Raw genomic sequence first — 14,015 nt, 5'->3', positions numbered from 1 at the left:
GGTAGGGGGTGGGGAGTTGGGGAGAGATAGCAAGGGGAGAGATGCCAGATGCAGGTGATGGAGAGGAAGGCAGCAAATCACACTGCCACGTGTGTACCTATGCAACAATTTTGCATGTTCTTCACATGTACCCCAAAACCTAAAATGCAATAAAATAAATGGAAAAAAAAAGTGAGGGCCATTCAAGGACATGCCGAGCTCAGGTATATGGTAGATGCATTGATAGCAATAACGTCTAAAGCTAGGTAAAGATTGCCAGGTGGAGGGTGTTAAGTGAAAATGCTATTTAAACTGCATGCTTTCCTTAGGCAGTGGCAGCTCTGCCAAGCCTGCTGCTGCTTGCCCACACTATGTAAAATCCACCTCAATAAACGCCGTGTCACATTTCCTGGTTCTGGGTCTCTTTCTGGCCTCTCAAACCTTGTGCCATCCCCACTGACATTAATAGCAACCCAACACAACAAAAAGCTAAAAGAAGCTGTCAACTTAAAATTATTAAGAGTAACTTAAACAAAGAATTAATGGTAAGAGGAATTCTAGAAAAGCATGCAGCTACATAGTGAGCCTGAGCATCCCCTGCCTTACTACACAAAATGTTTCCTAAAAACTGTAATTGTTTTTAAAGAAACAGAAAAAGGAAAGACCAGTATAAATCTCCATTCTATTTTAAAGTGTTAGTTCATTAGGCATACCTTACTTTCTAAAGCTTGTAAAGTAAGTTCTGAAATGCCTCATCTGATCTTAACAAATATCTGTTTAGGGAAGCAGGGCAAAGGATTATTAGTCGCAGTTTTTTATAAGTGCTATTTCCACACTTAACAGTGCGAAGTTCTTAGTGCTTGTGGAAGTGAGCTGAATCACAGTGTGAGAAACCTTAGGCACAGATCCATCAAGTGCTGATGGATGCATCATCAACTCACCAAGATAGAACTGTGTCAGAAACTCAGGTCCAACCAGAATTCCTCCCCTCATAGCATGGTTCCTTCAGTATAATTTGGAGATTGAAGGGAGTGATCATTCTTTAAGTCAGTAATCCTCAAGTTTGGTGTACTGAAGGATCATATGAATGCCTTTAACAACCAAAAATACTAATTCAATAGGGCTGAAGTGGGGCCAGTAATCTACGTGTTTAACAAGCGTAACATAGAAGACAAAGCAAGTAATTGCCGAATATGTGATTAGTTCAATTAAGAATGATCATGAAACAGCAAATACCATTGATGAACTCTGAGAAAACTGAAATATGGAGGTCACAAAGTGACTCCACTCCAATAAATATTGGCTAAATGTGTGACAATTAATCACTAATGTAAAATTGAGATCAAACTGACTTAAAGTAGTTAGAATATATGACTTAAAGTAGTTAGAATACACAAAGAGAGAAGTTTTTGATTGCTTTTTCTGGCCAACTTTCTCAGCAGTGAAAAAAGGACTAGGGAGCATTCTACCTTGAGCTACTGTGATAACATGGGCTACTTCTTTTAAACTGTCCTGTTTCTTTCTGGGCTCAGTAGGCTCCCAGATCAGCCCTCCTTTCTTGAAAAGTAGAAATGAAGAAAATGTGTTCTTAAAAGGAATCAAAGGCCGTGGAGCTGTGCACAAGTCGAGAAGACCATACAGAATGCCTTCTGTGGGAAAATGAACAAGGAGTTCTGGGAATGAAGAAATACTCCTTCCCTGTGGCATTACAGTTGTTACCAGGCAACAGGTAAAATATAATTACTTCTAGCCAGTCCCAAATGCAGCCGCCAGCACAAAACTGTGTGCTTAAAAATGCTTTTCAAAAGTTTGACCTGTAGATGATTTTGGTGCTCAATTCATCCTAGAATTTTCACACACAGAGGTGTGTGAGCATGCAGGTGTGTGTGTTTTTCATTCTTCTATGGCATTTAAATACACACACACACACACACACACACACACACACACACACACACGGCTGGGTGCAGTGGCTCACTCCTGTAATCCCAGCACTTTGTGAGGCTAAGGCAGGCAGATCACAAGGTCAGCAGATCGAGACTATCCCGGCCAACATGGTGAAACCCATCTCTACTAAAAATACAAAAATTAGCTGGGTGTGGTGACACGTGCCTGTAATCCCAGCTTCTCGGGAGACTGAGGCAGGAGAATTGCTTGAATATGGGAGGCAGAGATTGCAGTGAGCCAAGATTGTGCCACTGCACTCCAGCCTGGCAACAGAACGAAACTCTGTATACAAATATGTATATATATATATATATATACACATATATATATATAAATACATATGTAATTGTATACAAAATCCAATACTAATCATTATTCTTATAAAGTTATAACCTCATGCTACTTTCATTACCATGAAAACAATATATAACAGCTGAAATCCAAAACACAATGAGTGCTGGTAAGGATGTAGAACAAAGGGACTCTCATGCATTGCTGGTGAGGATACAAAATGGCCACGTGGAAGACCATTTGAAGGTTCTTTTACAAAACTGAATGTACTTTTACCATACGATCTAGAAACTGCGCTACTGTACTACGTATTTACCCAAATGAGTTGAAAACTTAAGTCTATACAAAAATCTGCACATGAATGTTTATAGCAGTTTTATTTATAATTTCCCAAAACCTAGAGGCCATCAAGATATTCTTCAAATGCCGAATGTGTAAACAAATTGTGGAACACCCATAAAGTAGATTATTAATCTGAGGTAAAAGTACATGAACTATCAAGTCCTAAGAGGAACCTTAAATACATAATACACGAAAAAAAAAGTCAGTCTTACAATGCTGTATACTATGTGATTTCAATTACATGACATTCCAGCAAAGGAAAAACTAGAGACAGTAAAAAGATCAGTGGTTGCAAAGGTTGAGGGAAGTAGGAAAGGATAAAGAGGTGTACAGGGGATTTTTAGTTTAGTGAATCTGTTCTACATGATACTGTGATACATGATATACATTTTTCAAATCCCATAGAACTATACAAGACAAAGAGTGAGCCCTAAACTATGGACTTCAGTAATAAGATACCAGTTCTGGTCCATCAATTATAACAAATGTACCACAGCAATGAGAGATGTTAATAAGGGAAATTATGTAGGAGGAGGGAAATATGGGACTCTGTACTTTCTGCTCGATTTTTTGAAAAACCTAGAACTGCTCTAAAAATTAAGCGTATTAATCATAAAACCTCCAAAACATTTAAAAAAGCATATGTCGTTAATAATGCTAATGCTGGAAGTAATTTTTCCAATTTGTCACATAGTGATAAAACAGTTGTTCAAATAGACCTATTAACTATATATTTGTCACTCTTGTACCATGAAATTTAATGTTCTTTAAATGTCTAGCTATGTTCCAAAAGACATTGAATTAACATTCTGTCACATAGGACAAAACTTAAAATTGCCTCCAACATAGCTGTCTAAAAAATTGTTTAAATTTTTTTCAAAGGAAATGTTCACACTGCATTTGTACAACCCTTATTTTTATTGATTTTCAGTATAGTTTTGATTTTCACAAACCTTAAATATTTTGCCTATATTTATTGTTATTTAAATGAATGCAGAAGTTGCTAAGTTATAAAATTATCACATTTGGCTATTCAAAGCCTTATGCAGTATTTCTCAACTTTCAGTGTGTATGAGAGTCAACTGGGAATTATTTTGAAATACAGATTCTGATTCAATTGATTTCAGGTGATGCCTGTTAATCTGCATTTCTAATAAGCTTCCTGGAGATCCTGATATGTGAACACAATTTGAGTAACAACGTTCAAATATCTAGGTCATAAAACTACTACCAACATGAAAAACAAATCCAGATACCTAGCAATCCTTACAAGAATTTAAAGAGCTGTTTTTCCGTTTTTCCTAGCTGAAGAAGCTTCCAGGGCTCCCAGCACTTCTACAGCTGATTTCTCAATATATCCTTTTCTGTTTCATCTATAAAGAGGAAGGCTTCCTGACCTTTGTACAGTGAGTAAGCTACCCATTTACTCATAATACTCACGGCTTATATAATCCAAAGATCATCATTTCAATTTCAATTCTCCAATTTCTATGTCTTCAATCAAAGAAAGATCAAGTGAATGGCCCAAAGTCACTTATTCAATAACTGTAAAGGTCAGGTCTCAAATCTAGGTTTCTGCTTCAAAATCCAGTCCTTTTTTTGTTGTTTTCTGTTGCTTCTTATAATGATGCAATGCAGAAAACAGGGACCAGGTGGTTTAGACAATAAAATCCAAGTTCTGAATTGAATCTCTCAGGTTTGGGCCTCCCACTGCAATTCCTAGCATTGTTTTAAAATCTTGTTGGGGGGTGGTCAGATGTAGTAAGGCAAAATATTTCTTTGTGCTTTGAAATCAGTTGTGAAATTCAACAAAATTATATGAATGTATAAACTAGTTTGAATACAGTATGAGGCTATGAGAAAAAAGACTTGGATTTTCCACCACAGAGTATGGGCACAAAAATAATTTATTCTATTTTGCCAAACCTGGTGGTCCTCTTGAAAGAATTCATGGCCAACTATGTATAGGAGTCAGATGCAGCCTCACTTACATATCAAAAAACAAATGAAAAATGATAACTTGATGTCTTCAGTAGGACTTCCAGGCCATTAAAGATAACTACAACTAACCTGACCTTCACAATATAAAGAAACAAGGTCTAGAGATGTGAAAACAATTTTGTACCACAGCATAGATATTTTTTGTTAGAACTAACATTTAAAGTTTCCCAACTTCTGGTTAAGGGCAGGCCTCAACTTTACTCTGACTTCAACAGTAAGTCACGGTGGAAGGGTTAATAAATATGAACTATTTAAGTGACATCAGGGGTGGGTCTATACATGTCTTCCACATACTGTCCTTCCTAATCCTTTAAGGATGTATTCTGTAAGTAACTTTATACTTATACTTTAGTAATCCTGGAAGTATACTTTATACTTATACTTTAAACATAAAGCCTTAACATACTCTCACCTACTGCCTCCTGGAGCCCATACAAAAAAAGGAAGTTAGGATAACATAACTTTGGGTATAAGACTTGCTTCTGAACACTGGACAGCAGCCCATCATGAAAATCCTGTTCTTTTTCCAGAGGCATCCTCTGTAAGTGTGTGTGCTGTATGTAAGCAGCTTAGAATTAAGGGGCTCCAGTGGGGTGGCCAGTCTGTTTCCCTCTGGGCACTGTGTCTGATAACAGATTGCAAGGGAAGTAAGGGTAAGTAATATTGTCTTCATGGGATTAAGTAAACATCAAGGCTGCTGAGATTCTGGGCTGCTATCTCTATCTTTCCAGGGCTGTTCTGAAGTGTCCATGGGTGAAGGCTGAGCAGTGATGTCTCCCATCAGGGAGACATAGTCTTGGCACCTCTGGACCCATCCTGAAAAAATCAATAGCCTCTCATTTACTTGTTGGTGATCCCAGCTCTTAGAGACAATTTCAAGCAGCTTAGATGCCAGTTGTACAGAGCACACATGCCCACTCACTACAATAGGTTCCCATAGAAATTATAAACTTTTGGCCATGGCATATCTCCAGAAAAGTACAAGATACTCCTAAAATCACTGTTTGTTGCCACTGCTTGGACATCTGGCTCTAGCTGACAAATCCAGCTTTGCCTTATCATTCTTTTTTCTTTCTTTTTTTTCTTTTGAGATGGAGTCTCGCTCTGTTGCCCAGGCTGGCATGCAGTGGCATGATCTCAGCTCACTGTAATCTCTGCCTCACAGGTTCAAGTGATTCCACTGCCCCAGCCTCCCACGTGGCTGGGACTACAGGTGTGCACCACCATGCCCAGCTAATTTTTGTATGTAGTAGAGACAGGATTTCACCATGTTGGCCAGGATGGTCTCGATCTCCTGACCTCATGATCCACCTGCCTCGGCCTCCTAAAGTGCTGGGATTACAGGCGTGAGCCACCGCACCCAGCCTGCCTTATCATTCTTAACACCATTGTCTTTTCCATCAATACAGTAATCATGGCTTTGCCTATTCTTTCCCCACTCTTCCTACTGTGTGTCATTCTCCTATCTCATATCAACATCCTATCCCTCCTTCAAGAGTTAGCTCTAATGTGGCAACCTCTGTGAGAATCTCCCTGACAGCTCAGAGTTCGCTGTGGCCTCCCTGCTTGCTAAACACCTATAGCGCTAAGGCACCACACCATTCATTTAGTATTTATGTTCATCCCTCCTTCTAAGAAGAAATTATCACTAGTGGGATCCGTTTTGTTTAACCTTCCAAGATAAATAAGAATGAGGATTATAAAAAGTGCAGGTAGCATACTTGTTGAACTTTCAAAGATTTTCACACTAAATATGCCAACATGTAAGAAGGAGAAAACTGGCTTAAGGGCAGGGTGGGAAGTTTTTCTTTGTCTCTTTTTTTCTGGGTATCATCTCTGAACCTAATCACCAGAATAATTTCTGGGAAACTTAAAGGATATGGCTTTAGGACAAATATAAAAGAAACCGGTATCAGTTTAATGGAAAGTGCAAGTTTTGGCGAGGATAGTGGGGCAATAATAAAAAAGATTGACCAGAAGAGTACAAGCCTCCCATCCCACTGGGAAGATCAAAACACAGTCTAGGAGTCCTCAGCTGTGGACATGGTGTATTCCATGGGAGAGAAGCAGCATTAGCTAAACGCCAGGGTTTCTGTTCTAAGATTCGATGACTCTACTACAAACAGGAATGATGATGGCTTATATACTTTGCAATCAATAATAATAAAAGCACAATGACTATGAATAACTTACTGTGCTGGCAGTGAATCCCATTGAATCCTCGGGGGCATTTACAAACGTAGCCTATGAATGTGTCCCCTCGGTATGCTTCACTTATTTCGCAGGTTCCTCCATTATGGCATGGATTAGGAATGCAGGGACCTGAAAGACAGAAAAAAATATTGCTGCTTGATGCATGTGCTTAAAAGTATACATTAGGTCAACACTTTTCAATTAATCATTTTACAGGAAAAAATATTCTGGATATTAGTGGTATAGGAAACGTACTGGTTGTATGAGCTCTGGAGACTAGTGGCCTGGGTTTGAATCTTGTTTTCACCACTTCACATCCATGCCATCATGAGAGATTTACTCACCTTCTCTGTGCCTGTTTCCTTTTCTGTTAAATATCAATACTAGAAAATTTGCCTTAAGAGGTTATAATACAGATGAAAAGATTTCATATGTATAAAATACCCAGAAAAGTGTTTGTCACTTGTAAAGCACTCAAAAATTATTAGCAGTAAAGTGGATATTATTAAAATTTCTGAATTGTAGAATACCTTCTGTGTGTTTTAAAAATAATACTGAATAGCAGTTTCTGAAGTTGTAGTCACAACTCAAGAAATTTTTTGTCCCCCACTGGTGCAAGTAGCATATGGCTGTAACCACATAAACCAAATGAATTGGATATCTGGTTGCAAAGCTTTTATAGACTATGAGTTTATGGTGAAGCATACCTCTGGAGAAGCACATTTTCTGCCAATCTAAAAGGAGCAGTTCGTCAAAAGTTGCATGCATACAGAAGAGGGGCTGATGGTCATTTTTAAACTTTGAGAAAGTAACAGCAGGTTATTTAGTACTTGTGGCAGCTAACGAAATTGTGGTGCTCCTCAGAATCCTCTTGGAGAAAACCAGCTGCCAGCAGTGTGGTTAGCTGACAGCATCCAGCTACTGTACAACAGGGTCTGCTGTGGCAGCATTTATTTCAAGGCCAGGCTCCCCAGCCAACAGCTAAGCACCAAAGCGGCGTAGAGCTAACTGGGCCAGTCCTGCCTAACCCGGGACTTCTCTAATGAGCATTCTGTACTCAGAGGTGCCCTGTTGGTGAGGCTGAGATTTTTCTTAAAGCCAGAGCAATTTGAGGCTTTTTCTATGCAATGTTCTCTCCTCTTCCTCCCTTCAAAGTGACAGGCTGTGTCACAGTCTGCAGGCTCATCCTATCTACTCTTGCTCTCTTTCCCCTCAGTCCATCACAGACATTCCCTTAAAAAATCTTTTACATTTTTAATTCTGTCTTACAGTCTGCTTCCTGCAGGATGTTAATTGACTCAGGACAAAATCGAGACTTGAGATTGTGAAGAAGGGAGGAGTTGAAGGAAGGAAACGCTCTCCCTGGGAGATGAAAAGAGACCAATACAAAAAACTATAGTTTTCTCTAATTAAGTCTGTACTTATTTTAACTGGAGAGAGTAGAACGTATTTATAAGGAAAGGAAAATCCACTGAAGAGGAAGTTAAGATGAACATATTAGGAAAGGAAAGCAAGGGTAATTAAACTAAGTGTCTGACTATGTATGAAGAGGTGATTTTTGAGAGCCTCGAAGGAGGATTAGTTCAGAAAAGGAGTGAGTGTGGTCAGCTGAAACAAGAAGGCAGAAGAATTGGACAAATTAATAATAATAACTTGAGGCAACTGGGTGGGGGGAAGGGTATTGAATAGAGAGTGCTATAGAGAATGACTCCTCCTGCATGGCTCAAAGCCATTAAAAAAACAAGGGCGGGATGAGGTGGTGCACACCTGTAATCTTAGCACTTTGCGATGCTGAGGCGGGCAGAGTCCCTGAGCCCAAAACTTTGAAACAAGCCTGGTCAACATGGCGAAACCCCGTTTCTATGAAAAATACAAAAAAATTAGCCAGGTGTGGTGGTGCTGCACCTGTAGTCCCAGCTATTTGGGAGGCTCAGGTCAGAGAATTTCTTGAGGCTGGGAGGGCAAGGCTAGAGTGAGCTAAGATCAGACCACTGCACTCCAGCCTGGGAGACAGAATTAGGCCCTGTCTCAAAAAACTAAAAATTAAAACTAAAATAAAATTAAACACTTAGGGAAAGGAAAAAAAATTGCTGTCATCACTTCAAGCACTGCAATAGACCTCAACCACGGGTGGGAAGCACGTAGAAGGTGGGCAACTTGTCCTGCACTGGGGCAATAGTTTACGACTCTATTTCTTCTTCTGAGAGCTGTGTTTGACCCTCCATTTCTTTCAGTTTAAAATGTTATGAAATTCAAGGTTGTAGAGTCTAATAAATATACACATGGAACAGGAAACAATGAGGCAATTGTATAGTCCTGGACCTTGACTTCCCGATAGGGCGGATTTTCAAAAATAAAAAAGATTCAGGGGATCAGTGATTTTTTTTTTTTACCAGATAGTGCCACATCAAATAAAAACAATATATTTCTTTAAGTAGGAAGTTTTGTGCTGTGAAGTACATACCAATTAAGTTATCTAGCACCCGTCTTTGGGGTGGTACATTGCCAATGTATGAGACAGGGAAGAAGGTGAATGACCAATTATGAGTTATAGAACAATCTGAACCATTTTCTTTCACTGCTACAAAATGGAAATCATGCTACAGAACCTATCTCTCCTCCTCTTTCTCATTTTCCACTTCTTGCCTCCTCACAAGTTAATGAACATTTGATACTACCTTACAATTTATAAACTGTTTTCACACAAATCATCTCATTTATTACTCAGTATAACATAGGTGTTTTTCATTGTCATTGTCTTTTACACTGTTTTTTTAACTGAAGCTCAGAGAAGTTATATAGTATTTCTCAATCAATATCAACCAGTGGACAGATTGAGGGCCCAGAGTAGGAATCTGGGATTCTAAAACCTATACTCCGCAGAGCATCAACTAACTGGGGGCAGGAGAGTGAGATGATAGTGATGTTAAGAGTATTGGCTCATCGATTCACTTCAAATGAGAGTAAAAGTGACAGATTATAAAATTAACTGATAATGGATAGCCAAGCATATAACTGCTAAAGAAAAAAAATAATTATAGTTAGAAATTATATAATTTTAAGCAAATAAGATTCCTTGGAGATCACGTAATCCAACTTTTCAATTTTCCAGATAAGAAAAAATAACTAAATAAGAATTCAGAAATATTCCCTAGAAATCACTTAATACGAGAAAAATTAGGTTTAAGAACTTGTCCCTAGGAAGAAAAATAGTTATTTAAACCAAAACTGGTAAGAAAATCCTGAAGAGAGTGAAGTAATTTACATCAGAGAGAAAATAAGTCTTTCCTGTGCTTCTTTATACTAACAGGATTGGACGAGGAAGGAACAGAAATGGACACTTGCACCTTACCAAAACTAAACCAGGAAGAGGTTAAAACCCTGAATAGACCAATAACAAGGGCTGAAATTGAGGCAGTAATTAACAGCCTCCCAACCAAAAAAGCCCACATCCAGACAGGTTCACAGCCAAATTCTACCAGACATACAAAGAGGAGCTGGTACCAACCATTATGAAACTATTCCAAACAATACAAAAGGAGGGAATCCTCCCAAATTCATTTTACGAGACCAACATCATCCTGATACCAAAACCTGGCAGAAAATCAACAAAAAAAGAAAACAATCTCCATGATGGACATAGATGCAAAAATCTTCGATAAAATACTGGCAAACCGATTGCAACAGCACATCAAAAAGCTTACTCACCATGATCAAGTAGGCTTCATCCCGGGGATGCAAGGCTGGTTCAACATACACAAGTCTATAAACATAATCCACCACATAAACAGAACCAAAGATGAAAACCACATAATTATCTCAAAAGATGCAGAGAAGGCCTTCGACAAAATTCAACCGCCCTTTATGCTAAAAACTCTCAATAAATTAGGTATCCATGGAACTTATCACAAAATAATAAAAGCGATTTATGACGAACGCACTACCAATATCATACTGAATGGGCACAAACTGGAAGCATTCCCTTTGAAATCTGGCACTAGAAAAGGATGCCCTCTCTCCACTGTTATTCAACATAGTTTTGGAAGTTTTAGCCAAAGAAATTAGGCAAGAAAAAGAAATAAAGGGCATTAAATTAGGAAAGGAGGAAGTAAAATTGCCTTTATTTGCAGATGACATGATTGTATATTTAGAAGACCCCATTGTCTCAGCCCAAACTCTCTTTAAGTGGATAAGTAACTTCAGCAAAGTCTCAGGATCCAAAATCAATGTGCAGAAATCACAAGCATTGCTATACACCAATAACAGACAAACAGAGAGCCAAATCATGAGCAAATTCCCATTCACAATTGCTACAAGGAAATTAAAATACCTAGAAATACAACTAACAAAAGAGGTAAAGGACCTCTTCAAGGGGAACTACAAACCACTGCTCAAGGCAATAAGAGAGGACACAAACAGATGGAAAAACATTCCATGCTCATGGTTAGGAAGAATCAATATTGCAAAAATGGCCATACATTCCAACGTAATTTTTAGATTCAATATTATTCCCATCAAGCTAACATTAACCTTTTTCACAGAACTGGAAAAAAACCATTTTAAACTTCATATGGAATCAAAAGAGAGCCCACATAGCCAAGAGAATCCTAAGCAAAAAGAACAAAGCTGGTGGCATCACACTGTCGGACTTCAAGCTATACTGCAAGGCAACAGTAATCAAAAACAGCATGATAGTGCTACCAAAACAGAGACATAGACCAACAGAACAGAACAGAGTTCTCTGGAGCAACACAACACATCTACAACCATCTGATCTTTGACAAACCTGACAAAAACAAGCAATGAGGAAAGGATTCCCTGTTTAATAAATGGTGTTGGGAAAACTGGCTAGCCATGTGCAGAAAGCAAAAACTGGACCCCTTCCTGACACCTTACACTAAAATTAACTCCAGATGGATTAAGGACTTAAACATAAAACCTAACACCATAAAAACCCTAGAAGAAAACCTAGGCAAAACCATTCAGGACATAGGCATAGGCAAAGGACTTCATGAATAAAATACCAAAAGCAATGGTAACAAAAGCCAAAATAGACAAATGCGATCTAATTAAACTCCAGAGCTTCTGGGCAGCAAAAGAAACAATAATTAGAATAATCCTGCAACCAACAGAATGGGAAAAAATTTTTGCAACTTACCCATCAGACAAAGGGCTAATATCCAGAATCTACAAAGAACAGAAACAGATTTACAAGAAAAACAAACAAACAAACCCATTCAAAAGTGGGTAAAGGATATAAACAGACACTTTTCAAAAGAAGATAAATATGCAGCCAACAAACATATGAAAAAATGCTCATCATCATTGTTCATTAGAGAAATGCAAATCAAAACCACACTGAGATACCATCTCATGCTAGTTAGAATGGTGATCATTAAAAAATCTGGAGACAACAGATGCTGGAGAGGATGTGGAGAAGTGAGATAATATTTACACTATTTGTGGGAGTGTAAATTAGTTCAACCATTATGGAAGACAGTGTGACGGTTCCTCAAGAATCTAGAACCAGAAATGCCATCTGACTCAGCAATCCCATTACTGGGTATATACCCAAAAGACTATAAATTATTCTATTATAAAGATACATGCACACACATGTTCATCATGGCACTGTTTACAATAGCAAAGACCTGGAACGAAACCAAATGTCCATCAGTGATAGACTGGGCAAAGAAAATGTGGCACGTATACACAATGGAATACTATGCAGCAATAAAAAATCAATGAGTTTGTGTCCTATGTAGAAACATGGATGAACCTAGAAACCATCATTCTCAGCAAACTGACACAAGAACAGAAAATCAAACACCACATGTTCTCACTCATAGGTAGATGATAAACAATGAGAACACTTGGACACAAAGAGGGGAGCATCACCACTGGGGTCCGTTGTGGGGGGTACTACAGGAGGGACAGTGGGAGGGAGGGTGGGGGGGGAAAACGTGGAGAGAAATGTCAGGTATAGGTGATTGGGGGATGGTGGCAACAAACCACCTTGCCATGAATGTACCTATGCAACAATCTTGCATGATCTGCACATGTACCCCAGAATATAAAGTACAATAAATAAATAAATTTAAAAAAATATATTAAGGCCTCTTTGAGTTGAGAGCAGTTAAAACAGTGATTTCAGGCCAGGCGCAGTGGCTCATGCCTGTAATCCCTGCATTTTGGGAGGCAGAGGTGGGTGGGTCATGTGAGGTCAGGAGTTCAAGAAAGCCTGACCAACATTGCAAAGCTCCATCTCTACTAAAAATACAAAATTAGCTGGATGTGGTGGCGCATGGATGTTATCCCAACTACCTGGGAGGAGGAGAATTACTTGAATCTGGGAAGGCGAGGTTGCAGTGAGCCAAGATCTTGCCATTGCACTCTGGCCTAGGCTACAAGAGCAAAACTTCATCTCAAAACAACAACAAGAAAACCCAGTGATTCTAAGGAAGGAGGTCAATGGAAGTCTGACAAAAATGTGGTAAAAATAGGAACCTGGAATCCATGACGCTATTTACTCAATCCAACTGTGTCTTTGTAAAAGTGAAACTTCGCTAGGTGAGAAGAGCAAGATGACTTAACTGAATCTGCAAAATAAAGGGAAGAACTGGGGAATGGATGCAGAAGACTGAGAGCAGAAATTCCTAAAGCAAGGCCAGAAGTAAAGTCTTTAGGGAGAAACAGAAGTCAAACAATGTGCTGGGAGGCTGTAACATGTGATGAAAAGTAGCGAGTAAGAAATTGTGATGTCCAAAATTCAGGTTTCAGTTGTTTGCACAGATGTTATGTGAATTGCTTCTGCTGGAGCATCTAGCTCTCCAATAGCATCTGCTAAACACACAAGCCTGTGAGTGGTACTTGGGGAATTCTGGGGAAAGGGCTGTCTATTGATGGGGCTTATCCTGGCAGACGGGGAAAAGTATTGCTGCATGTGACACCCAAGAGATTAAAGAATCCAGTGGGTTTAAGAAGTGAAGATAGAATGAACAGTGGTTTCTTAAGTCCCTAGCATTCTGGACACTTCCTGTGGGCACAGGTGAAGCCTGTCCAGCAATCTTGAGGCAACCTCTGGGATTTCCAGATGATGTGAATTGGTACATTGGAGCTCATTTTATTTACACACCAAAAGACATGATGATCTTAGCTGACATCTGGATTTTAGAGAAAGATTACATGTTTCAGAGGTTGTGGCTGCTGTTATTTTTCCTACTCCAAGAAATTCTGTGATTTTCATTTAAAGGATGAGGATG

General features: G+C 38.9%; 1 protein-coding gene across 2 annotated transcripts in view; it reads right to left on the bottom strand.

Annotated features, from left to right (window-relative positions):
* Positions 1–14,015, bottom strand: part of EDIL3 (EGF like repeats and discoidin domains 3) — a 439,880-nt gene that overhangs the window by 233,082 nt on the left and 192,783 nt on the right. For both annotated transcript variants that reach the window (XM_032276660.1, XM_032276661.1), the window contains one exon: positions 6,754–6,882. In XM_032276660.1, the coding sequence (XP_032132551.1) occupies positions 6,754–6,882 (129 nt within the window). The remainder of the gene's footprint in view (positions 1–6,753; positions 6,883–14,015) is intronic.

The sequence above is a fragment of the Sapajus apella genome, unplaced genomic scaffold, assembly GCF_009761245.1.
Source record: "Sapajus apella isolate SASKATOON/1434 unplaced genomic scaffold, GSC_monkey_1.0 scaffold1, whole genome shotgun sequence".
Classification (NCBI taxonomy): Eukaryota; Metazoa; Chordata; class Mammalia; order Primates; family Cebidae; genus Sapajus; species Sapajus apella.
This window is presented reverse-complemented; position numbering and strand designations above follow the sequence as displayed.